This window comes from Thunnus thynnus, chromosome 5 (genome assembly GCF_963924715.1).
Source record: "Thunnus thynnus chromosome 5, fThuThy2.1, whole genome shotgun sequence".
Taxonomy (NCBI): domain Eukaryota; kingdom Metazoa; phylum Chordata; class Actinopteri; order Scombriformes; family Scombridae; genus Thunnus; species Thunnus thynnus.
Window position 1 is genome coordinate 24,723,441 of NC_089521.1, and position 25,058 is coordinate 24,748,498.

Consider the following 25,058-nt stretch of genomic DNA (forward strand, 5'->3'; position numbering starts at 1 on the left):
CCTTTTTTTTAAAATAAATAAATAAATAAATAAAATTCTAATATATTTTCTTATAGACATTGAAAGAAACAGTGAGAAATGGCTGGTCTAATGCTATCACAGCTACACTGCAGTACCCTCTTGTATCCACATGATGGAGATAAAGGATCTTGGCTTGGAGGGATCCTACCCGCCATCTTACACCTGAGCCCAAAGCTCAAAACGACTAATCACTTTTAGTCATTGCAAATACCATGACACAACACCTGCCAGCTTATTTTGCATCCATCCAAAAGCCTTTTACAGTTACATGTGTGTGTAGATAATTAGCATGGGAATGGCCAGGAGCCAGTGTTTTTAACCTATTGTGATGACAATAGTTATGCAGAATCATTTGGCTCCATGCAGACTGTACTTGCTGATACTTGCTGGTAAATTGACTTTTTTATGGCTTATTAGGCTATTAAGGCTGCTAAGTGATGCTATAAATCCAGAGCTTACAACAGGTAGAGAAAATTATGGCTGCTGTTTGGAAACTCTACAAAGAGCTTGCATCATCTGTCTCTTGCCAGCACACTGGGAATATAAATACACACACTGCTACTGCATACTCACACACACAGTTTACACAAAGGCCGCACATACACAGACATAGACACACACACACAACTCAAAAATACACACGCACCACCTCCTGAGTCCCGGGGGCAATCAGAGGACAGGACTGAACACTGTGTTCTGTAAACTTTTGGCCAGTGCCCTTTGAAGACCTATACTATCATGGTTATTCATTTATTTATACCCAGGAAGAGCCAAATACTAACTATCATTATCTCTAACTTTTTTTTCTCTTTGTCGCTCTCCGATCTCCTTCTCTATCTTTCCACCCTCCCTCTACCTCTTTTGTGTGAGTACACAAGAACAGCAGTATCCAGCCCAAAATAGCAAGAAACAAAAATTTGCTCCAAATAAATAACAGACTTGTCTTTTTAATTGTTGAGCTTTGTTTATTTGAACACCTGGCTACTATTTGTGTATTCGTATGTGTGTGTGTGTATGCATATGTATTCATAATGCAGGTTTTTTGGTGCAATATTAATTGTGGGATAAGATAATGCCTTATCTTCTGTGTGTGTGTGTGTTTTAGGGGGTGGAGATATGTGAGTGGTGTCATGGTGGCGTATATTGGTGGTAGTAGCTATACTTAGAAAGTTCAGGGTTAGCTGTCATCCGTGAATCACAGGCTGCTTGTTTTGGATGGCAGAGGGGACATTAGTCCTTGAGGATATTTGGCCTTCAGGGCAGCTGCCAAAGTAAAGCAAGCCATGCTGGGGCACAGAAGCATTCACACACACACACACACACACACACACACACACACACACATGCACACGGGTCTCTTCTTTGTCCTCTCTTTTGCTAAGGTTTTGTTAACTTCCTCCTTATATTAAAATTTCAACAAACTACATGGTTCTGTGAGATGTTGCAGTTCAGGTGAGTCTCAGCCCACTAGAATGAAGGACAGCATTTATAAAATTAAGCAACTATGTACTGTGTTGGCCACCATTGTCACAACTTTACTTTTGATTTCTTTTCTGTGAACCACATTTTTTTTTCTGGTGGTGGCAGAGCCTAAGCACAGTGATATAGGTTGGTCTGTCTATCCGCCCAATGTTTTAGCAAGATAATTACACAACCACTGACCAGATTGCCAAGAAATTTGGTATAGGTGTTAGTAGTTGAGCAAGATGATGCCTAATAATAATTAAGACACAGAACCACAGTCAATTCAAAATTTATCCATGACCAACGCTCCCATGATAATGTATCTTGAACAGTAATGGCTGGATATCCATGAGATTTGCAGTTTATATTAATGGTGAGAAGAGGATGAATAATAATGTTTTTGATGTTCCTCTGACCTTTTCTTAAGCAACACTACTAGGCCATTTGCACTACAAGAAATACAAGAAATATTTAAATCTAATGGGAAGATTGGTGAGAGAAGCAAAGAGTTTTAAGGAAAATGTTATCTTATCTTTGGGAGCGCTTGCAGTGATATGGCACATGATACAAAATTTCTTGCTACATATTTAAAATCAGCTGTCTACTGAGGTGTAACTTACTGAGTGGATTTTCAGAGCGTCTAACACAAAACCTTACAAATAAGAAGTAACAAAAAATGCCTTTTATGTTAAACTTGAGATAGTAAATAGCAGACCTCAGAGTGAGTGTGTGAAATTTAAATGTTATTGACATTATTGTCTGGAAATCAACATTAATAACAAGACTAGACTTTGGGTGGCGTATGATCTGTGGGTTGTCAAAGCTTTGTAAAGTTCAGGTGTATCTAGGTGTAATGAGTAACTTGCGTCTGTGTGCATACACCTCTCTTGTAGTAGGACACACAGATGAACCAATCTAATCACATTTTTATCTGACACGGTAATTCCCAAGCAGCTCTTTGAATGAGCTTCATCCTCGTCTGGCTTGACCAGATTAATGCTGCGCGAACAGGCGGCTGTTTTGTGTAAACATGTAGTTGCCAGTTTCTGATACACATACAAAGCCACCCCAACATCTGGGTGACCCATTTTATGGAATTATTGTGAATAATCCCTTCAAATTCCCCCAAATTCATGTGTACCTTTGACTTTCAGATGTTACCCAGATGTCATAATTACCAAGCATGTTGCAGTAAAATTGTGTGGATATTTTGTGCTTGTTCTGGTCGTGTGACTATTTTAGTGAATTCTTATTAGTTTGTATTTTTTCTAGAAAACATCCACAATGAATGTTAATATCCATCAGTTATAAAGTAACATCAGAGATTTTGTATATATGATGGAACTATAAAAACTTCCCACCTTGACTGTCAGAAGTAGATTTAACTTTGTATGATCCAAACTACAAAGAACTGCAGAAATAACTTGTATTAACAACTTAATAACTGGCAGCTACCTGTCAGTCAGACCTATCCTTGGATTATACAGTGGTATATTGACACAGACATAGGGAAATGAAACATACTCTATTACTTTTCTACACAAACAATTAGGCTATGGCTGGGTGGTCAAGTTCAACTGAAATGGATGTAAAACCCTGGTTCCAGACCTCTTAATCACTGTCTACATCTCTTAACTTATTCAGCGATTCAAATATGAATGAATGAAGCGAAAACAAATCGCAGTTCAGCCTGATTATCAGGCAATGCTATAGGGATTCACTGAACCGTTTCTGCCTTTCTCTGGTTTAAATTTGGCCTCTTTTGCTCCCTCTCTCTTTGTCTTTAACTCAGTGACAAAAAAAATGAGCAATTAGCTGAATATGGGGTGTAGGAATCTGAAGCCAGACGACTCAAGCGCATAAACCGAAGCTGTAATGATGTTTAATTAATGAATAGCAAGAAGGATCAAAAAGGATCTGTCAATCTGTCTGTCTCTGCTATGATGACCCTGATGGAGGCCATAGGTTGGTGCTCAAAATAAAGTTGTTTTCCACAGTGCTGTTGCAAAAATGTAATTAATGTACACATCGGTGCATTTTCTCTTTGTACTGATAGTAGAGTGACACTTTTGCCAGCCAGAATAGTGTCTGGAGTGATTGACAGGTCATTGTTTTGAGGCTCTGTGGTGCTGTGTTATTGCAGCAGGGACCATGGTATAAAGTTTCATACAAGGGGCGGTCAGGGAGCAGCCAGTTCAAGCAATCAACGAGATGGCCACCCACATGGCCTTAGGCCTTAACTGACAGTACGGTGGCTAAATATTATGGATCCTCGGTGGCCAGGAAAACGATCTCCATCGGACAGACTTAATTAATTCACAGAGGCACACATGTATACACATCATTTAAAAAAAGAAACACAATGGCACATATTAGAACACACCTTAAAGGCACCAACCTCAACAAATGAGCATTTTAAGCTAATTATAGCTTAAAATAAAACCTTTATTTGTTTTTTTTTTGTTCATAATAGGTATAGATGTGAATAGATTGAAGTGTCTTATTTAAGTGATTCAAAAAGGTTTACATTTATAACTAGATCTGTGATGGCATTTCATCCTGTGGCTACAATCACTTAGCCATTGACCCTGACTCAATATGAGCTGTCATCAGCCATGTTATCAACATCCATCTCTCCTCCTAGGTGGTTAGGTGGGTGGTCTTGGTACTACTAGACCACCACAGTGTTTCTCTTTCTCATTCTCACACACCTGTCATTACCCACTCATATCATATCTTAAATCTCGGTGATTGATTATAATGGCCTCAGTGCTTTGAGATTAGTCTTAATACACGGCGCAGTGTTATCAATGCTTTTATAAATGATACCTTATCTACTTCCACATCCTCTTGTCTTGCATGTGTTTCACAATTATTGTCTCTGTACCAATGATTTAATGTAACCCTTTGCTCTGTGTTTGCATTGTGCTCCACAGGAGATTGTGCTGGTGCTGTTCTTTGGCACAGAGTATGTGGTCCGGCTGTGGTCTGCTGGCTGTCGCAGCAAATATGCAGGCATCAAAGGACGCCTCCGCTTTATCAGGAAGCCCATATCAATCATAGGTGCACCTGGCATTTTCCTTTGTTCCCATGTAATACAACGGATGTGATGAATTGTTCTTGTAGATCAACAACTTGGATCATTCAAGCAATTTAAGGGTTAACATTAGTACAAGGTTTTATTTAAAATGAACTGAGTCCAATACTGATATGATGATTTACTTGATATGTTGATGTTTTCTTTCCGTTTTTCTGTCTGTCTCTTTCTTTCCTTCTCACAGATTTGATAGTGGTCATTGCCTCAATCATTGTGCTTGGTGTAGGCTCCAATGGCCAAGTGTTTGCCACATCTGCTATCAGGTAGAGCAACTATTTTGTTCTGCTTTTTGATTATTACTCATAGCTGGAGAAGGATCTGAAGATAATGAGATGGATGAGGCGGTGTTGTGTGTTGCAGGGGCATTCGTTTTCTACAAATCCTTCGCATGCTGCACGTGGATCGACAGGGAGGAACGTGGAGGCTCCTGGGATCTGTAGTCTTCATTCATCGACAGGTAGGTTAAAAGTATCCAGACTGATCCTGTTGATTCAGTGTTGATATAAGTCACAAGGTTTTTCAATTACCCTAATCGTTTGTTTTTAGCATTTTTTAAACACAGACAGATTAGAAAGAGAAAAAAAAATGGCCCTCCTGTTCCTGTTCAGTCTAGTGTGCACAGACAGAGATACATGCACACATTCACATGCAGAAAGAAGCCACAGCAGACCTGGCTTTATAAGGAGAAGAAGAGAAATAAGGTTGCCTGAACCTTTTCTTTTTTTTCTTTTTTTTCATTGTATCCCGGTACACTTGTTTTAATATTTTCTCAGGCTGATACACAATGAAGTCAGAGGATGTAATGTTCCTCTTTTAATCCCTCAAGCAGACTGTGTTCTTTGGTTATAGTCAGGCTCGACATTCATGTCTCTTTGATGCATAAGAAGAACAGGACCCATCAGTGAGGATTGCATGCAAAGGTCAAGAAAATAAATGTAAGATGATTTGTTGCCATCTCTTTGTTGTCAGATGACCACTTCATCAAATGATATGCTCTGTTTAGTGGAAATATATTGCCTTTAGCAGTGTCAATAAGCTGATGGAATGGAATAAGCACGTTAGGATGTGCACTCGGAATAGTATTTTATTTCAATGTGCATTCACAGTCAGGTCAACATTAAAATGCTTGGCCATTGAAGACAGGAAACATTTTACATTTAAATATTCATTCCTATGTATGCTGTATTTCACCTGTAAAAACATGCAGTTAAAATAAACTATTGTAACTCTAGTTTTATTGACATAATTAGATATTAAATATACAACTGGCCATGTGTAACTGAGCAAAGTTCCTCTTTCCTCCTATTCAGATTGGTTAGATTGAGGGTTTGAGTGCAGTCAGTGTCCTGTCCAATGCCACAGGACTGATTGATTGAAGTCCATTGTATAGTCGTCAGCTTTAATAACCACCGCACCCTGTCTATCCTTCCTGCTGAGCAAAAGGTGGTGGGTGACCCAGCTGACATAAGACTGGTATCAACAGTACAGTATATGATGCAAGACTTATTAGTTGTCTGACACAAGCCTAAGAACAGAAATGAAACCGAATAGATGTCAAGTCCAGTTTATTAAAAAACACTCATGGGGAAGACCCAAGTTGCTCAATCTTTTACGGATAAACTATTAAAAAAAAGAAAGCCCAGAATTGAACTTCAGCAGTCTCTAATGTCTCCAGTATGCACAATCAGCATTTTAAAATGCTGAGGGACGGCTGCGTCATCACCCAAGCTGTGACATTAGGGGCACAGTCTACATGAATCTTTGGACAAGGCCATTCATAATTGTATTTGTTGTCAAGTTGTGTTGTCAAAGAAGAATCCACTGTAAAATACTGTTTTTTATAAAGTGGTACAAATGGCCTTGGTATATTCTTCATATGTGTAGCTCTTTTATATAGCATATTCATAGTATAGTCTTTGGATGAATTAATGTGTTTTACAGGAGCTGATCACCACCCTGTACATCGGCTTCCTGGGCCTGATCTTTTCCTCCTACTTTGTCTACTTGGCGGAGAAGGATGCCGTGGATGAAGAGGGCAAAACGGGCTTCTCCAGCTATGCTGATGCCCTGTGGTGGGGCGTGGTAAGGCAGCTAAACTATAGAAAAGCAATACATTGTAAAGAAGAAGCCAAAATGAGTCCTTCACTGATGCTTTTGTACACATCGATGCATGTTTGTGAGAGCATGTTTTCTGAAATTAGTTTTTTTGAAATGCATATATTACTGGGATCCTTCCAGTGCCACTTCAGTTTTCTAACAGAGCTTACATACTTGGAAGGCCTTATCACATGCACATCAAAAAAAAAAAAGATTCCTCTCTTAAAAGAGCTGTAACAAATTATCTGTACAATGCACTCTCAAGTGGAGTCTTAACTGGAAAAAGGGAGATGGCTGGCCACCCTGGTTAGACCAATTATTAACCTCCTTGTGTCTTTATTGTCCTCATTGGTTCTTCGTGTAGTCTGCGTGTGTTGCTGCAACACTCGACTCAGAGGCAGGTGTGTTGATGTTTTTCGTGCGTAGAGCTGGTTTTGCCTATTTCCCTCTGTATGGAGGTTCAGGTTTCCAGAGCAGTTAATTAAACATTTGAATTGAAAGCGCAGAGTAATGAGAAACCTATGGCAGCCTTGTGCAGGGGATCAGCGTGCCACAAAGAGACGGTAATAAACCATTCACCTCTGGGCTCTTTGGCTCAAAGAACTTTTAGAGCACCAATATAAAGTGTCAGTTCCCTTAATTAAAACTTTAATTGTGGGATTACTACCTTTATGTTACGAGGGTTAGAGGGGTCACGGTGCTCTTCACTGTTCTATGGAAAGTTGAAGAAAAGCTGTTATTTGTGTTTCTCTGTTCACAAAGCCGAGAAGAGAATCACGGTTGGGGATTTGTACCTTTTTGTTTTTTGAGACTGTAAACTTGAGAGTCATGATATGCTATTCCCGTCGGGTCGGTCAGATTTGTGAGTGTTTGCGTGTGTGCGTACTAAAATGAGATTTCGCTGATTGCTAAGCTCTCCCAGTGTGTATTCCTTCTCTTGGCATGATTTCCACATTGGGATGTGCAGGTGCGGGGCACAGCTGGAGGACAAGCCAATGCCATGATTCATATCCCCTTCTTTCTCTCACTCCCTCCCTTACCTTCCCTGCTTTTCTTCTTCTCTTGCCAATTTCTGAAGGTTAGGTAATGGCTGCTTGATTTTAACAAACTTTTTAACTTCAACCAGAACACAGTGTAAAAGGAAAAATGAGAGATGAAAGCAAATAGAAGACAACCTGCCATTTTATAGTTAAAACAATTTGAATCGTGAAGTTACAAACACACTATATAAGGCATTGAATAAGCATCCGTTTGAACATATCCATATCTGCAAATAAACATGTCTATACTCACATACACTTACTCAAAATTTATACTTTGAGACCAAGGCTGTGACCTTTGTGTAGACATGAAGGGGTTTTTGCCACACACACTTTAAGTATAACCCTACAGTTTGAATGAGAGGGGTGGTTTTGAGTAGACCATTCCACTCTGATGGTCAGGAGGACATTGTTTAGTCATCGGATTTGTGGATGAGGGATTAAATCCCCCACCACTCCACCCGCCCCCAACATACACCCATCCAGCCCTCCCGCCCCTGCTCCTTCTTTTTTTTTTTTTTTTTTTACTCCCAAAGCCCTTTTAAGTATCTCACCTTACATCAGCCGCTTTGTGTTAGCGCACAGCGGCGGCTCACGCGGCGATACCCCATAGACACCCACAGTAAGCCAAGTGTGTTCTGAATGTGTCAGAATTGGCTCGGCTTTCAGAGTGGGTGTACATGCAAATGCAAGAGGTATTTGTTTTCCCCCCTCGCCCCAGCAAATTCCTACACTCACTGAGGATTAGTGGTTGGGAATCTTATTCCCTTTGAGGAGCAGAGCCTCAAATGCCCCGGCCATCGCTGACAGTTGTCAAGCAAAGGCCCGAGCGGCTGATGAACTTTTTCTTTATTGTCTAACTCCTATTATAGACTGCTGCGGAGAGCTCTACATTGATTGATATTTTCATTACATCGGCAGTTCATGAAAAATGAAAGGGATTTTTCATATTTCTCGAAGTAAAGTTTTCTTTGAGATTAAACATTTATAGAAATAAGAAAACGTTTTATTTAAAGTATGATTTGATTGAATTACCCTGAAATGCACTTGCCTGTGCTGTTGTCACCTAACATGTTGCGTTGCCACTGAATTAAAATGTTTCCTCCTTACTTAGCTCTGCTTGCTTTGTTTTGTATTGTTTTAACATTGGCTCTAGTAAGTATTTTCGTTTGCAATCAGACTTTTAACAGAAGTTTTTGAGAGGCAAGACACACTCAGGATTCCCCTCTTATCCTCCAGTAATTTTGCAAGTCGTCCTAAATTTTCTGACCTTTCTTGCATCAGTGAAGGGCCGTGTATGTTGTGAGATTTTTTCTTTCAAAAAGCTGTCACAAGTATGTTGTAAGTATGTCATAATGCTTAACATAATCTTAATAGTTGCAAGGACAACTTCTCTCTCTCTCTAGGTGACTGTCACCACAATCGGCTATGGAGACAAGATTCCTCAAACGTGGATAGGAAAGGCCATTGCTTCCTGCTTCAGTGTCTTCGCCATCTCCTTCTTCGCTTTGCCTGCTGTAAATATGTTTTTAATCTCAATCATCATGAGTAGTAAGAAAATACTTATATTATAATGTTTAATAATTTTTCATTTAGTCCCAACCTCGTTGCAATTCTGATTTGATTGTGATTTTCTTTCCCTTTCTAGTATGACTGTACTGATGTAATGATAAAAAAAAAGTAAATTATGTGAAATTCTGTATCTACATTTCTCACACCTGCACTAAATGATACATCTGTAATATTACACATTTTCCTTGCAGTATAAAAATATATATTGTACAACCTAATTTTTCTTGATTAGGGTATCTTGGGATCAGGGTTTGCCCTTAAGGTCCAACAGAAGCAGAGACAGAAACACTTCAACAGACAGATCCCTGCTGCAGCTTCTCTCATCCAGGTAGACTTGAATTGAAGCATTTTGCCTTTAAAAAAGATGTCTTTTTTTATACATGTAAGTCCATAATATGAAATATTTTAATCAGGTTTTTCATAGAAGATCATATTTAAATTAAATTAAATTAAATTATTTAAATTCATCATAATATGTACAGTATGTGCAAGATACTAAAATCAAACTTAAGGGGTTCCATGAAGACTAGAATATTAGTATGCAGGTGCATGCTTTCAAGTTTTGTATAATCCACGCAGTTAACGTAAAAGAAACAGGTCAGACACAGTCCATCAATGATTTAACAGTGAACACATATCCTCTATAACCACATTTTGTATCGGAGCATGAACGTAGCTGCAAAACCTTTTCGATCCTCACGTTAACTCATATAAAATGTGCAAACTTGCACTGCGTCTTTCCACTGTGAACTTCAGCAAATATTGGAAGCTGAACAAAGAAAAACAGTAACATTAGTTGTTGTCTGCAAATTCCTTCTGAGTGATGAAAAAGGTGAACTGTATCCCACTTACCAAGACTGACATAATAGGCAAACAAGTAGCTATCTTGTGCCAAAAGCTAACCATTACAAGGATCATTGTTTGCATGAATACAGTGAGACACAGCCACAGATGGTTAAACACCTGTGGCATAAAGACATCGTCATGTCTGCAGGACACTGAAGTTTTTCTTATATGATGCCATAAATACACAATAGAACAGCATATTGAAGAACTGAATATTGTTGAATAATGTTTATTGAATGAAAATGGACATGGAGTACTAACAAGAATAGTAACATATTAAAGCGAAGAACATTAGTAAATGATAAAGCAGTTTACAGATGTCCTTGAAGTTCTGGCGCTGACACAGTCCAATGAAAGGTTTTATTTTATATAAGGGGATTTAGCAAATAAGTGCTATGCTCATATTCACTCATGCTCTGTGTTATAACCTCTGCTCCTCAGACACTTTGGAGGTGCTATGCAGCAGAGAAACCAGACGGCTGTGCTGCTACATGGAAAATGTATGTCCTAACTCCCATGGCTGTCACTACAGTGGAATCTGACAACCCCGGTCCTTATGCCAGGAAATTGAACATATCGGTAATTATCCAGTTTAACTTTAGTTCAGAGGCATGGATCTTTTATGACTCATGTATTGTACAGGTTTTTTTGCTGTGATTGATTTAATTTCTTCAAAAGGACAGGACAAGTGTCTCCTTTTGAAACGACTTCATATCCCTAAAATGTAAAGTATGACTTTGATGCTGTCTTCTAAGGCGCCTCCTTTGTGATGTTCTGGCATTGAATCCAACCAGGAAGACTTTTTCACATGTCTTTTCTCTCTCTCTCTCTCTCTCTCTCTCTCTCTCTCTCTTGTTTATTGTCTCCTTACTTCTGATCTGTTAAATGAAGGTGAAACCCCACCCAGAAGAATAACAGCATCAAGTCTTTAAACTTAAATCATATCACAATTTATTTGCTCATTTTCTGATTTTAAATATTCATCCTGGAATTGAACATTTTCAAAACAAAACATTTTCTTTTTCAGTAGACATTTTAAATGATCCTTTGAACCTTTAGGTGCGGAACATCAACTCTACAAAAGAGCGTTGTCAGGAAAAGCCGTCAGACTGTGATACTGGAGGGTGGATTTGCATACGTCTGGCCCACACCGTATTGTCTCCTTGTGCAGTTCACCTTTCACAACAATATTAGCTATGTTGCGCCTTGGCCATACAGCATAAAAGGGCAAGTTAAGTTCCCACAAACATACACACACGCGGAAGGACACACAACGCACACAAAACACACACATACTCACACACATCGCAGCCCCCCCTCACCCTAAGGCCTGACTCCACCAGGATGACTCGAGGCCTTTGTCTCCACTGGACAAAGACTCAGTCAGTTGAGATGATGTCACCGCCGCCTTTCTCATGGGAGTAAACCTTTGTCTAGTAGAACAACAACAAAAAAATCTTTGTGTAGCATTGAACCCACATGTATTGGGGAGAATGGAGGCTGCTTCCGCTCTTTTCTGTTTCAACATGTGACTTTCTCCTCTGACTTTCCTCTCTTTCCCCTTTCTCTGTCTGTCAAGATTCCTCTCCTGTTTCTCCTCTCTTATACAGGCTTTGTTTCACTCTTTCTTGTCGTTCTCCGCTCTTTATGTCTCTTTCTGCGTATTTTCCTCTGCCCATCTTTGCCTTTTTTTTCCCCTCTCTTGTTTCCTTTCACAATGATTTTTCACCATCTCCTCTTTATATCTGACTCCATCAGTCTGTTTTTCTGTATCTTCCTCTGTGAGTGTTCACTGTCTGTTACTGTTACTTCCTGCCCTTCCATCTCCCACTCTTTTTTTCTCTCTTTCAGTCTCATAACACCCACCACCAGCTCCCTCTCTCACTCTCCTAATGAGTCATTTAAACCTCGGGTATTTGGATTGAACTGCTGGCCACTTGTCAATGCCAAAGTCTGATCCACTGAGTCCAAATAATTGAGTTCCTATAAAGGCCGTGTCCATGACGTCGGTGTGGGTCAGTTGGTCTCACGATTGGACTGGAGGCACCATTTAGGTCCTCAGAAACTCACTGACTCACACACACACGTAGCTATGATCTCACTCAAAGAAACTGAGATTACACAAGGTACAGCTTATATCACCAGTGTGCAAGCACAGAATTTGGTGAGATTATGATGTAACAACAATGTGAACTACACAAGCACTAAAAAAAAATAATGTGTTTTGGTATTTCAGTGTTTTTGGCAGAGCTTGGCTTTTTAACACTTTCGCCTGGAATGGCTGGATAAGCCCACTATGTTCAGATAATACGTTTCCTGGACAATTTTGAATCCAAATGAAATATAGTCAGACTTACAGTGTTGCTACCAGGCTAGCAATTCACAGTACTCAACTATAGTGGTAAAATCTTAAATCTATAAAAAAGATGTCCATCTTAAATGGAGTATGAAGTGGGATTAATTGACCACATTGACAACTGTAAGTAACTCATAGTGAATTGCCTGGGGTCACAGAAACGTCTGTAAGCCTGTGGACTGTGACCTCTAGTCCACACTTGAGTGGTTTGCAGCTGATGTGAAGGTTGGGATGAGATTCAGCTACTTCAAGTCTGAGGTAACGATACTCTGCTGGAAAATGATGGAATGCCTCCTTCAGTTTTGGAGTGAATTGATGCTCCAAGTACAATGATTCATGAATCTCCAGATGACACGTGATGGTATGATGGACCGTGAGATGGACGGGCTGATCAGTGCATTGTTGGCAGTTATACGGGTGCGGAAGCTTTGCTAAATTTTAGAGGAAAAGTGTGAAGGAAAAGCAAAAAGCTCTCATTTTTACTGTGACATCAGCTCATATATCAGGACAGTTTTTCCACACTTAATATTCTGAAGTTTATTGTGTTGCTGTAAGTTCGGAACAGTTGTAATTCTTTTGGGTCTTTTCAGCTATTTACGGTTGGTTCAAGTCTGCAAATCAGGTTGCAATTTATGATCACAGCCGTCTTGACACTTCTTGTCTATTAACTGTGTTGATGTTTCCTCTCTCTGTTAGAAAAAGGGGACCAAGAGGAGGCTGAAGTCCCGTGGTAATGGCTCTATGGGAGTTGCCTCAGAGAGGGCTGTATCGATACCTCAGATCACCTACGATCACATTGATGACTCTACGGAGAAGAAAGATGTGTCTTTCTTCATGGAAGAGCAAAGGGGGACTGTTGAGGGTAATACACTTGAAAGAGCACTGCTCTCATGTTATTGTTATGTACAGTGACAGTATCCAAATTAATATCAAATAGATATCAAGGGTAATTGTCCCTCCCTAATTATTTACATGCTCAGTCTGAAGCTTGCTAAAACTAGCGCACACTGTTCAAAGAAAACCAGCTACCCTTTCTAAATTGCCTTTCTTCCAACAACTCAGATCCCAGACAAGTCAACTAGCCAAGATTACACATGAAAGCAGTGAGTCCTGCTTTATTACTGCTTGATCAAGCTGACCTCATTTTGGACCTCTTAAATACCGAATTTTATCGAAAACCTGACACCTCAGAATGCCATGTTCTGCAGAAGTGTTTTTGAGGAAGGTGTTTTTTGAATATCACTGTGAAGCTATCTTTGCTCAATGCAGTTCAAGGCCAGCTGGCAATGAAGCCTGTGTCATGTGGAGGACAATTGACAGAGTGAATTACTGCACTATTAAACCAACTTTTTTTTCTATTCCTCTTTGTACAATTTTGTTTGATGAAATAATCCGTGTTGAGGGCTGTGAAATGATCTCATGCTGCCTTAAAGGCCTTGAAAATCCATTATTTCAGTAAAAGTTTGATGTGTTTTTGCATTCAGGAGATTTGAATGACCAAAATAAATCTGTGATGAATGACATTTTTTATGGCACTTTCATTAGAAATATTAGCTGTCAGCTTGTACTTTTGTATTGGCAAGTGTTTGTCATCCATATTTTGAATGTGCGTAAGAATAAACACTGTAGATTCACTTAAACTGAATAATTTTGCTCTCAGCTTAACAAAAGCAGACTCGCCTCAAAGGCTAGAAACTAGAAGAACACTTACTGTGTCAGTGTGACTCAGTGGCTCATTCAAAGGCCTTCACACTTGGTGTACATTCACTTTTTACACTGTTAGGTGTTTGCGGCTGTTGCTGCTGCCGCATGGCAATCACCCTCTCCACTTGTGCTTCTCTGTTGGTAGGCCTACTGGAGGGCTTTTATTTCTGACTTTGTCCTCATTTTGTGGATATTACAATAGTACATGCAGGTTGTTTATCACATTGCCTCATAGTCTAGTCTGTGCTGCAGCATGCTCCTTCATGCTCTCCATTTGTCACTATGTGACATGCATGCACAGATGAAATAACGACCAATTTCCTTGCCTTGGTATTGAGACACATGCATACTTTGTTAAGAATGTCATACTAACTTGGTCATATATTGGTATATTGGTATATATATTGGTAGGACATGATGCTTGTTTCATAGGTAGTTATTAGTCATATATTCTGTAAATTCCCAACCTTTCTGAAGTATCCAGCTATGCAGTGAGTGAAGTTGTATTCTCTTCTTCTTCTTCTTTTTTAAAATTCTGTCGTTATCATCATGCTGTTGTCACACTAACTTGAACTACACAGCAAATACAGAATGGACAACCTATTTAAATGTGCTTTTTACAGCCAGTCTCTTGCAAAAGATTGCAGTTTGGTTCCCTCACTTCGTACAAACAGAAGAGACCATTACACATTATGGGAGGAGATGTTATGTGCCGGTTTCTCATTTTCACACAGTAAACAGAGGCCCTCTCCTGATCCCCTTAGAGCCAAGATGGCTGCCAGGTGTCTCTAGTAGGCCAGATGGAAGCCATTACCGTCTCAGTAGTGATTAGAGGTCATAGTTACAAGCTCTTTACTGCTTCACTTGTCCCCTTAGCTGGCCACAGACACTCACAATGGGCATAAGTGGAAAAACCTTCAAATAAGGGCTTGTCAAGGTTACAAGTGGGAATTTCTTGTTACGGCACTTACAGTGTACCAATATTGCTGTAGTCATGCCAAAGACAAAATGTGTTTTCTTTTTGTCATCAGACTGAAACAAGCTTGGCTGAAACAATAGTGTTGATTTGAGATCATTAAGCATTCAAATAATCATGAATTTGCCCTATAGTGGTCCCAGATTTTTGCCAACTGTCATGCTTAACAAACATCACAGACACTATGTTTATTCAGTGCAGCTCTATATGTGCACTCTATTAGCGCTGGTTGGTAAAGGGGACGGTGGCTTAACTTCCTGTGTTAAAAGCCAAATGAACTGACACAGACTCCAGGTTAATAAATGCAACTTTATGAGTTTTTCCTGTCAAAGCATGCAATCATAAAAGGAGCTGGGGTGACATAAACTTGACATAAAGGCAGGCCATCACTAGAAGAGCGACCACTTATGAGGGGAAAAGTTGTTGAGTGTACTGCTTAATTGGATGGATCTTAGATAATGAAGGAGAACACATGTAAGCTTATGTGGAAGAAAAGATTAAACTTAGTGCAGTATTCATTCACACTAATTGTAGAGGCAATTTACTAAGCTGTTAACAGGCAAATGTTAAAGAGTTTTAAAGTTTTCTTGAGCATAAATAAATAAATAAAGATACAGAGACTATGGATCGGAAAAGGGAATTGGACAAGCCATGAATGACATAAAACCATGTGAAGCAGCCAAAGTCTGCAGCCTGCTGTCACTAATGATAATGTGTAGAGTTGAAACGGTATGGGTCCGTATGATCTCTGCCTCTGATCCAACCATAAAACAGTCAACTGTCTACATCAGAGCAGCTGTCTTTTTTTATTTATTTGTCTTTATAACCATGGCTGTTTCAACTTGGTACTTGGCTACTGGATTCCTTAAAATACTTTGCCCAGAGATACAATTTCTTGGCAAAGTAGCAGTAAGAGATATATTAGAGTTTGTTACCAAGACAGCTCAATAATTAGCAGTCCTTCATATTGATTCTGCTGTAAAATGCATCATCTGTTGAAAGAGTCATGTACATGTATAGGATTTTTGTATGTTTTACAAATCACTTGTCCTCTATAGCAAACTGGTTCTTTTGATTTTTACATATATTTGTAAATCAGCTAATAGAAGTTCCATTATATTGCAGTTTGGTTGTCCAATTTGTAAACTAAGTACATTGATGCATTAAAAGAAATCTGTACTTCCCCCTTTTCCCATTTAATACTGTCTTGGATGCTTGTTGTCTAAATATCCTCTAAAAAAACACACCTTCCAGTTAGGTACTTGGCAACACTGTTGATTACATTAGTTGGTAGAATGTGTCATTTCTGCTCAAATTGTTGTGTACTCCAGCCATGTTGCGGTCTCATTATAACAATATTTCTGCCTTTCTCTGCAGGAATCACCAGGATGCTCAGACAAACAGGTGAGCTCTTCTAACTCCCCCATTACAACTGAGGTGCACTAAATATGATACCAGGGACTGGCTAGTGACCTTTAGTTACGGGGATAATGTCAACAAATATTTCAGTGCACGCTGGTCTCGTGGTTACTCCTTCCTTATACTCTCAAGTTTCCAGTCCATTGTAGTTTAAGCTAAGGCATAAACTTCTCCAATATCCAAGAGACAAGAAAAAACAATCAAGACTGTTTTTATATGTATACCTCTTTGTCAAAATTGAGTATATAGAGTGTATGTGATCACTGCATTGTCTAACCAGTAGTCCCTTCCCCTAGTTAAGTACTTCTTTTTCTCCTATTAAAAACTCCAGTGTGTTAATCATTAGCTAGCCTCCCTTTTTAATGTGGCCCAGACAGTATTTTAATTAGACTCGCTGGCTGGCTGGGCCTTTGTCCCCAACCGGACCAAACCAGAGCCAAGCAGAGAGACTCAGACACTGGTCCTGGGTTGACCTGGCCTGTTTTCTTTACTGGGTGCCCTGCCAACACCACGGGTGAGGAACATGGCTGGCCTGGCTAGGAATGGACAGGGGCCTAGGGGACCATGGGGACCTAGACTTGGACACTACAGAGAAGGAGAGAGAGGGAGGGGAGGTGGGGGGGTTGTGGAGTTGATAAGCGGCCATTGTGGAGCTCCAGTGGTCAGAAATAAACTGGTCATTGTTTGATTTAGTCAATGTCCGGCTTATCGCTCCACTTATCTGTCTGGCCCCACCCACCTCCCTGTCTGTGAGAATCTCTCAATGGATTGCCCCCCCCACCCCCTTCTCTGTATCTCTATCTCACTGTTTTTTATTTTCTCTGTAATTTTTTTTCTCTTCTCCATCTCCTGCTCTTGGCTCATACTCTCCCGACCAAACACGTTTGCACTGATGGGCCAGATAAACTACATATTGTTAATAAACCCTTGTCCTGTTTGTGCAGCCGATAAGCTACGTCTCCTTCAATGAGCTGAAGTTGGGGCTGAAGGTGGCTCTGGTTAGCTCTTGTTACCCCCCCCCCTCCCCCTCCCCTCTCTTTCTCTCACTTTCTCTCCTTCCCAGTCTCTCTCTCTCTATCACCGTTTCTGCTTCCGGATTGGACAATGTTAAACAAACTCGATGATGGAATACAAGAGAGCTTGAATGGCTTTTGCTTGAATTGGAATGGTCATTCTGTTCTTGGACATAGATTTGCCTCTCCATTCTTTATCACAATGGAGGCCTGGTGGTTTGGAGGAGAGACATGTCAAACTCTGCTGACAGTCTGACTGCAGGTCAAGACCCTGCTACACATGTTGTTCTTTGCTGTTGTTTTTAGCTGCGCCAGCAGCCAGCCAGCTGCAATGTTGAACTGGACTGCTGCGATTTCTGCTAATGCTTATGTAGTTTTCTCGTCTAAACATATGCGCCTCAATTTTTTTTGCTCAGTTTACATATGTGAATTTATCATGATACTGATGATATCGTTTTTGTTCCTGCATTCCACCCTAGAAGTTCTTACTTTCTTTGCATAAATAGAAATTTTGCATGCTGTTTACCTTCATGGCAACCCAAAATTATTGCACTTCTTTGTCAGTATATAAAGTGTGTTTATTTCTCATCTCTTTTCTTTTCTTTTTATTTCTTTTTTTAATTCTATTTGCATGACATCAGGCCCTCCTCATCATTCTTGGTCATCTTTCGCTCTGAGCTGCCCGGGCTCTCCAGGTATCCTTCTGTTTCTTTGTGTCTCCTTTTTTTTTTTTTTTTTAACTCATACCTATAATTGTCTGTATCTGCACTTCTGAGCTCTTTTTGCGATGGCACACAACATTGTCACTGATCCTGACATTTCAAACTATATCTAACAGCATAATATTCAACCTAATATAAGGAACTACAAATCCTCAGTGATATAAAGCAGTTCTTACAGAAGCCATAATTAATATCTATTGAAGTCCTATTTTGTATTTTGTATTTGGTAGCTTTCAAAGTGACTCCTCCATTCAGAGCTACTGAATGTACCACAGCATTCTTAAATAACTTTACAATCAACTAATAGAGAAATATTACATTTGTATATAGTTTACCAGCTTTAATACAAGTGTACTGGAAATATTATCCAATATCTCTGTCCTTTACAGTAAAAAGGAATCATGACAAAAGCTTGTCCATCGACATCTCCCGGGCCAACAGCATAACTGATGAGCTGGACTACATGACTGAGGACATTCCCCTTCCCGTGGTGACTGACAAGACTCAGTAAGTCCCCCCTCTGGTCTTCTCTAGAGCCCCCATCTCCTTCCCATCCATCACCCGACACTGACCTCCATTCTCTGATTCACATAATACTGATTTCCCTACTCGTCATAGTACCTAAAGGCCTTTTGTCAGACCAGAGAGCCCCTCTAGCTGCTCTCTAAATGAAGTTGTTTTGTTGAACTCTCGTGAGGGTTAAAGAGACTCTCGAGGGCCAAGGCCATATCAGGTACAGAGAGTTATAGAGGGGATTATCCCTTTAGTCTAGAGGAAAATGTCAAAGAAATCCCTCTCAATAGGTTGTAGGACATGTTAAGGTAGCGGATGGCTTGTCGCCACATGCCCTCATAGGATTGTGAATTCACTGCTGTTGGTTTCTGTGTGCATTGCGAATGTGTTTGGTGATGTTCCCTCCTCCCACTTACGTGCTCATTCAAATGGGTTTCATTAATGTGAACCAAAATGTAATTCCGATGTAATTAGATTTCCTTCGCTTCCTGTGTTAACGTGCTGTAGCAGAGCATGTTAATGACTGCTATAACAACAATTTACTCCCCGTCATTTCTTTACAAATTCCTTCTGCCTTTTCAACACAACAGTACTCCTGTATTGTGTTTTTCTAAGTTTACACTATCAACAGTCACTATAAGTGTTCACATAGAGGCAAGACGTTGAACAGACAACATGTCAGTACTATTGTTAGGCTTAAGCCCTGCAGTGGGAGACTGCTAGAGTGCCTTTCCCACTGGGGGCTGAATCATATGGCATCATTGCATCCAGATTAGATGGTTACATTCTGAGCAGGCAAGTAATACCAAGCCCCATAGTACTAAATGCAGAGGTTTATAGGTTTCAATAGAGTTAGATTATGGGCTTTAAGAAAGCTTGAGTGCTACATGGGGTCATCATGTAGTTGATGTTGTGTATATCTGGTTGTCCCCATAGTTAGTGGCAACACACTTTAATACCTCAGGTCATGTGTATTGTAGGCTTTGAGATGCAGTTTGAGTGTGACACTGTGACACTGTGACATGTTTACTGCAGTATTTTTCCTTTAAATTATTTTATTTAACCTATATTTAATCAGGTAAGTCCCATAGAAGTCGGAAACCTCTTTTGCAGCAGATACCTTGTCAGGACGGCAGTATAAAAAGTTGCAGATAGGTCAATACCACATCAGGCACACAAATAAAATACCTAAAATCAAGTAACAATGTTTTGAAGGTTGAAAAATGCCAAGAACAGAGGAAATCACAAAAACAAAGAATACTATGAAGGCTAAAATGATCTAAAAACAGAGACAATTGACAAAGTATCCTTTGTATTGCATTTAGTCCCTTGTGTAAGCTTGTATACGCTATGTAAACTCTATGGCTCAGAGGTAGAGAGGGTTGTCCAGTAAACAGAACATAGGCGGTTTGAACTCCTCCAGTCCACATGTCGAAGTGTCCTTGGGCAAGATACTGAACCCCAAATTGCTCCCGAAGGCTGTGCCATCAGTGTGTGAGTGTGTGTGAGTGGGATGAGTGTTGGCATATAGTGTAGAGTACTTTGAGTGGTCAGAATACTAGAAAGACGTTATATAAATGCAGTCCATTTACCATTTACCAGTCCATATTTATTTTATATACTCAAGGAAAGCATGAGCTGCCCACATTTAGTTCATTTCAGCCAACAATCATTTAGTTTTAATACTTGGTATACCCCATAATGGCTCACAGGTGGGGTTTTCTGGTCACTCTGGTCATTCATGGGCTAGTAAGCAATAGTTAAAATAAAAAATAAAAAAAGAACTTTTTTGTGAGGTGTAAGGGAGAGACGGGACATATGAGTGTGTGCAAGAGAGAAAATGAGACCATGTGTTTTTGTTTTTGCAACTTGTTGTCGGTATGTAAGTGCGTGTGCATGTGTTTATCCTCACAGATGTGTGCTCATGGATGTTCATAATTGTATGCAGAATGCCCGTCTAACAGGCCTTCTTTTCCTTTCACTGGCCCTGCAAATCTAATATCACGTCTGATGTTCACCACCATGTCTGGCCCCCTGGCTTTTCTTATTCACTCTACATTCTCCTCCCTCTGCCCTCTTGAAAACAAAAAAGCTTAGTGCACCTTTTGTACAGAGGCACACAGAGTCATTACCATATAGTTATTACTTTCCTCCCCAAATTTTGTTGTACGATAAAAAATATCCAGTGGGTGATAAAATGCTCTCCACTCACAGAGGATTAACTAATCCTCTAATTCAAGCAAGACATAAACAAAACAAACTTTTAATGGTAAAAAGAGAGTTATGAGCAGCTGAGTGCTTCTTCTCTCTCTTGCAGTCTTTTGACCTGCCCGTTCGTGGCATCGGTCCAGGACTCTTTCTCCACACACCACTTGAATTCCACAAGGTACTGTACTGGCTCTCCCGCTATTCTTTTTCTCTCTTTCTTCCCTTTTCTCTCCATCCTTCCATCCACCCTGATTTTATCTGATGGTCAAAAGGAGACCATGGAAGACTTTGACATACCATAGAAACCATGAATAGTCACCACCCAAACTCCTATTAATCATATCAATTTGAAATTTGATATGTGCGCCACTCCTGGAAAATGTGATTCCAGTGGATCATAATTTATTTTCTGGGCTGTTTTTCTTGAATCTATTGGGTTCTTTAAAAACTGATGCTTAAGGATAAGTGTGGTTCATGCTTAAAACCTCCTGCTGTAGTGAAACATTTGTCCTTACACATTGAGTGTCTACCCTAGTGTCTAATTTAAAAGATTAGTTGTCATTCGTATATATGAATATAACTAATTGTTCATACAGTTTGCTGATATGTAAAGAGGTAACTAACTACCACATCTCTACTGTAAAAGACAAAAGCCTATGGTAGTCTGTGTACGTTCCGTGCTAATTTGCTATTGACTTTTGTCCACTGTAAGAAAGACATCTGTAAAAATAAATGTAACTTAAGATTAATAGTGACGTTTATTAATTTCATTTGACATTTGCATGTTTTCCCTTTTTACTGCTCAGTCATTTTGGCGGGCAGTGAGGCCCAATGGTTTTAAATATTGTTGCACAACTGCAAAGTGATAGGTTGCATCCCCACAACACCTATCATTCTTATTACTGTCAAATTGGCAGAGCCTGAATCCTAAAGTGCTCCTCAGACAGCACTGAATACTGTAAAAAATGTTCAAGTGTGAACTTGTTTTATGCAAAGTAACATATCATGTCTGATAATTTAGCCTTAGTTGTCCTAACAGAAGATGGCGCTACTCTTTTACAGTAAGCAGGCAACATGTTGATACAATATGGCAGAAAACAGCCTATTACCTGATGTTTTAAGGGCCTGTTTGCTCATGTCATTCCTAGTATCATTATTATTACAGCCTTTGATACTGTGGTTGGTGAGCTGTCATTATATGCTATGTTGGATCTTACACAGTTAATCACAATATGCAAGTAGTCAGATTTCTGGCTAGGATATTAAGACATAACTTTCTTTCATTACATATTGGAATAATTTGAACCTTGTTAAAAATTTCATCCCTTTTAAAAATTACATTCATGGTAATCTGTCATGGAAAATTCTGCATGTGTCATCTCATGGCGTCTCATGGACATGTGTTTTTTTAATTACATATTTGTGTAAGTGTGTGTTAGTCCATTTGCATATGTGGATGTGAGACCACTAGCTGTTAATGTCTGGGTGTGTGAGAGTGTGTCTTCCAGCTGCAGAGACAGTGTCTATTTGTATCCCTTGCAGGGCTGCTGTGCCCATAACTCAGCTGTAACAGCCAAGCTCAGATTTGAGCCATGCTGGGCACTCCCATAACAGCTGGTTTGTTTTGCCCCTGGTGTCACGCCACCAAAGACAGCACTGTCATTTGGCATCCTTATCTGGATTTCTGCAGACAAGCTACCAGATCCACCCTTACTGCCCAAGGCAACTTGCATACACGCACACATTGTATCAGTTTTCTGTTATTTCATATCCAGGAATTGGATTTTTTCCACACCTTCCAGACTCTGTCTCTTTTATTTCTCTGTGACAATACTGGCTGGAGCGTTCCACTGTTTGTTTGGCTTTGCTGAAGCAGACTACCCCCAAAATGAGTGTGTGTCTGTGTGTGTGTTTTGTTCACATGTGTGAGAGGCATCAGTACAGCTGGCTGTGATGTCTCTGTGACGTGCTTCTAAAGAGGAAGTGGTGCTGGGCAGCGTCCGCACGCAACCATGACTTCTGCTCCTCTGAACCAAGAACACATACCTACACACTTTTTTTCCCTCTGAGATAAATCTTTATTATTGCTTTGCTTGTTTGTTGAAAGCTGATTTATGCTTATTTGTAGGATTTACTGAAACATCTCAATGGAAAAAATACAAAAAAACCCCCACATACACTTGTTCCACAACCGTCAGCATAGTTCTTCCCTTTTTACTGTAAACACTTCCTTCACTATTTGTTTACTCTGCCCTGTGTAAATGAGGCTTGATTTTGTTACGTTTCAGACAAACACTGATTTCCGTTGATTGTGTATATACATCAGAATGTGTGAGAACCTAGCGGCTTAGTAGTTTGATATGGCACAGTGTGCTGTACACTTTGAGGATGTTCATTTCTGAGATTTACTGGATAACTGTTGAATGAAATCATAACAAACCCCAGCAGGGCTGCTGATCCTAAAGCCACCCCAAAGCAGATTGACATTTACCCTCTTGGAGAATGAGTAAATGTTTCCAAGTATACTTCTTAGGCCCCAAACAGAGGAAGGCCTTGTTTAGCTGATTGCAGTGATTGTGTCCTATCTTTCTCTCTCTGCTCTCTGCTGTGATTCCCTTTTTTCTCTCTGCTCTCTTGATTACTGCCTCGCATCTCAGCCTCTCCACCTACCAGCCTCTCCACCTCTTCTCCTGGTTCTTTAGCCTTTCTAGCGACACCAAATCAGTAATTTCTGACATCTTGTGGCCTGAAGCAGTCGCCCCGTCCTCCTGCTGTATGTGTCCAGGTTCCCTGTCCTCCTCCTCCTCCTTTTCATCCTCCTTTTTGTCTCCTCTCAGACCTGTAAAAGCCTGCATTGACCACCTGCAGGCAACTCTTAATTAGTTCCCCTCTTACAAGCTAGCCGGAGATAAACAATGAAAACCCACTGCAGCGCCACGGGAGGGATTGCAGGCAGAGACACATGCATCATGGCCTGTCCTCTTCAAGTAGGGGCCTCTCTCTGCTGAGCAACTGGCGTCTTTTGTGCAGAGCTCTGAACAAATTGACTTTTTGTCTGTGTGGCCTCTGTATGCCTGTCTTGTACACTGTACTCTGATATTGACAGCATGGTGGGGTGTTTCAAACATATGGTGTTTAGTCAAGAGGAAAAATCTAAAATGCATTCATGCTTTCTGTCGCAGGAGTCTTTTTTAAGCTTTACTATTGTCACTTTGACTTTGTTTGTGATATGCAAGCATGCCCCCGTTCTTCTCAAGGTTATGCTCTAAAACATGTGCTGACCAAGAAGTTATTTTATGGGGCTTAATGCAAGATTCAACAATGAATCTAATGTGAAAATAGCCAATAAATCCTGTTAATATTTTTGGCTTTGCTGCCAAGTATAAGAATGACAAACTATACTAGGAAAGGGCCCCAACTTGGGCACATGCACAAGACACACATATGCACACATATGCACACAGACGGACGGATGGGGTAAGATCTGTGGCCTTCTGCCCTGCAGCAAGAAAAGCTGCCCGGGTGCTGCAGCTTTATGAAAAGATAGAGAAAGGAACTAAGAAAGAAAAGAACAAATTGTGCCCCAGTTTCTTGACTTTCTGCCAATTTCAGAGCATAAAAAATACAGAAAATAGTCTTGGGGCAGTAAAACAGCCACACACTGATTCATATTCTCTGGACGGCAGAGCTGTGCGTGGAGGGATTCAGTAGTTAATCTCATTACAGACTCTGGGCTTTTTATGTGGTTACTGACCTCTATTCTACCTTTTACTCACTTGGACATATCAGAAATAGTTTAATTGCTCTCACTTGGCCAAAATATAACCAGCATAAATGCCACAGTTAAGCTGGCAGTATATTACCATCAAAATTTAAATTGGCTTGTTCTTACAAGGGTTGGGGGCATTGGAGTTCTATTGCTGTAGTGTGTACTCTCTAGTCCCTAATCAAGTCCCAAGTCAAACTTTGTTCACCAATAATTGCACTATTGTCTGCATTTGGTAAACAAT

General features: G+C 40.1%; 1 protein-coding gene across 4 annotated transcripts in view; it reads left to right on the forward strand.

The window, feature by feature from the left end:
* kcnq1.2 (potassium voltage-gated channel, KQT-like subfamily, member 1.2) overlaps positions 1 to 25,058 on the forward strand; it is a 185,288-nt gene that overhangs the window by 21,863 nt on the left and 138,367 nt on the right. For 3 of the 4 annotated variants that reach the window (XM_067590335.1, XM_067590337.1, XM_067590336.1), the window contains exons 4-14: positions 4,422 to 4,548; positions 4,767 to 4,845; positions 4,943 to 5,039; positions 6,524 to 6,664; positions 9,126 to 9,236; positions 9,524 to 9,619; positions 10,579 to 10,716; positions 13,190 to 13,355; positions 16,551 to 16,577; positions 18,247 to 18,300; positions 18,717 to 18,834. In XM_067590335.1, coding sequence (XP_067446436.1) covers positions 4,422 to 4,548; positions 4,767 to 4,845; positions 4,943 to 5,039; positions 6,524 to 6,664; positions 9,126 to 9,236; positions 9,524 to 9,619; positions 10,579 to 10,716; positions 13,190 to 13,355; positions 16,551 to 16,577; positions 18,247 to 18,300; positions 18,717 to 18,834 — 1,154 coding nt within the window. The remainder of the gene's footprint in view (positions 1 to 4,421; positions 4,549 to 4,766; positions 4,846 to 4,942; positions 5,040 to 6,523; positions 6,665 to 9,125; positions 9,237 to 9,523; positions 9,620 to 10,578; positions 10,717 to 13,189; positions 13,356 to 16,550; positions 16,578 to 18,246; positions 18,301 to 18,716; positions 18,835 to 25,058) is intronic. The other variant, XM_067590338.1, reaches the window with a different exon arrangement.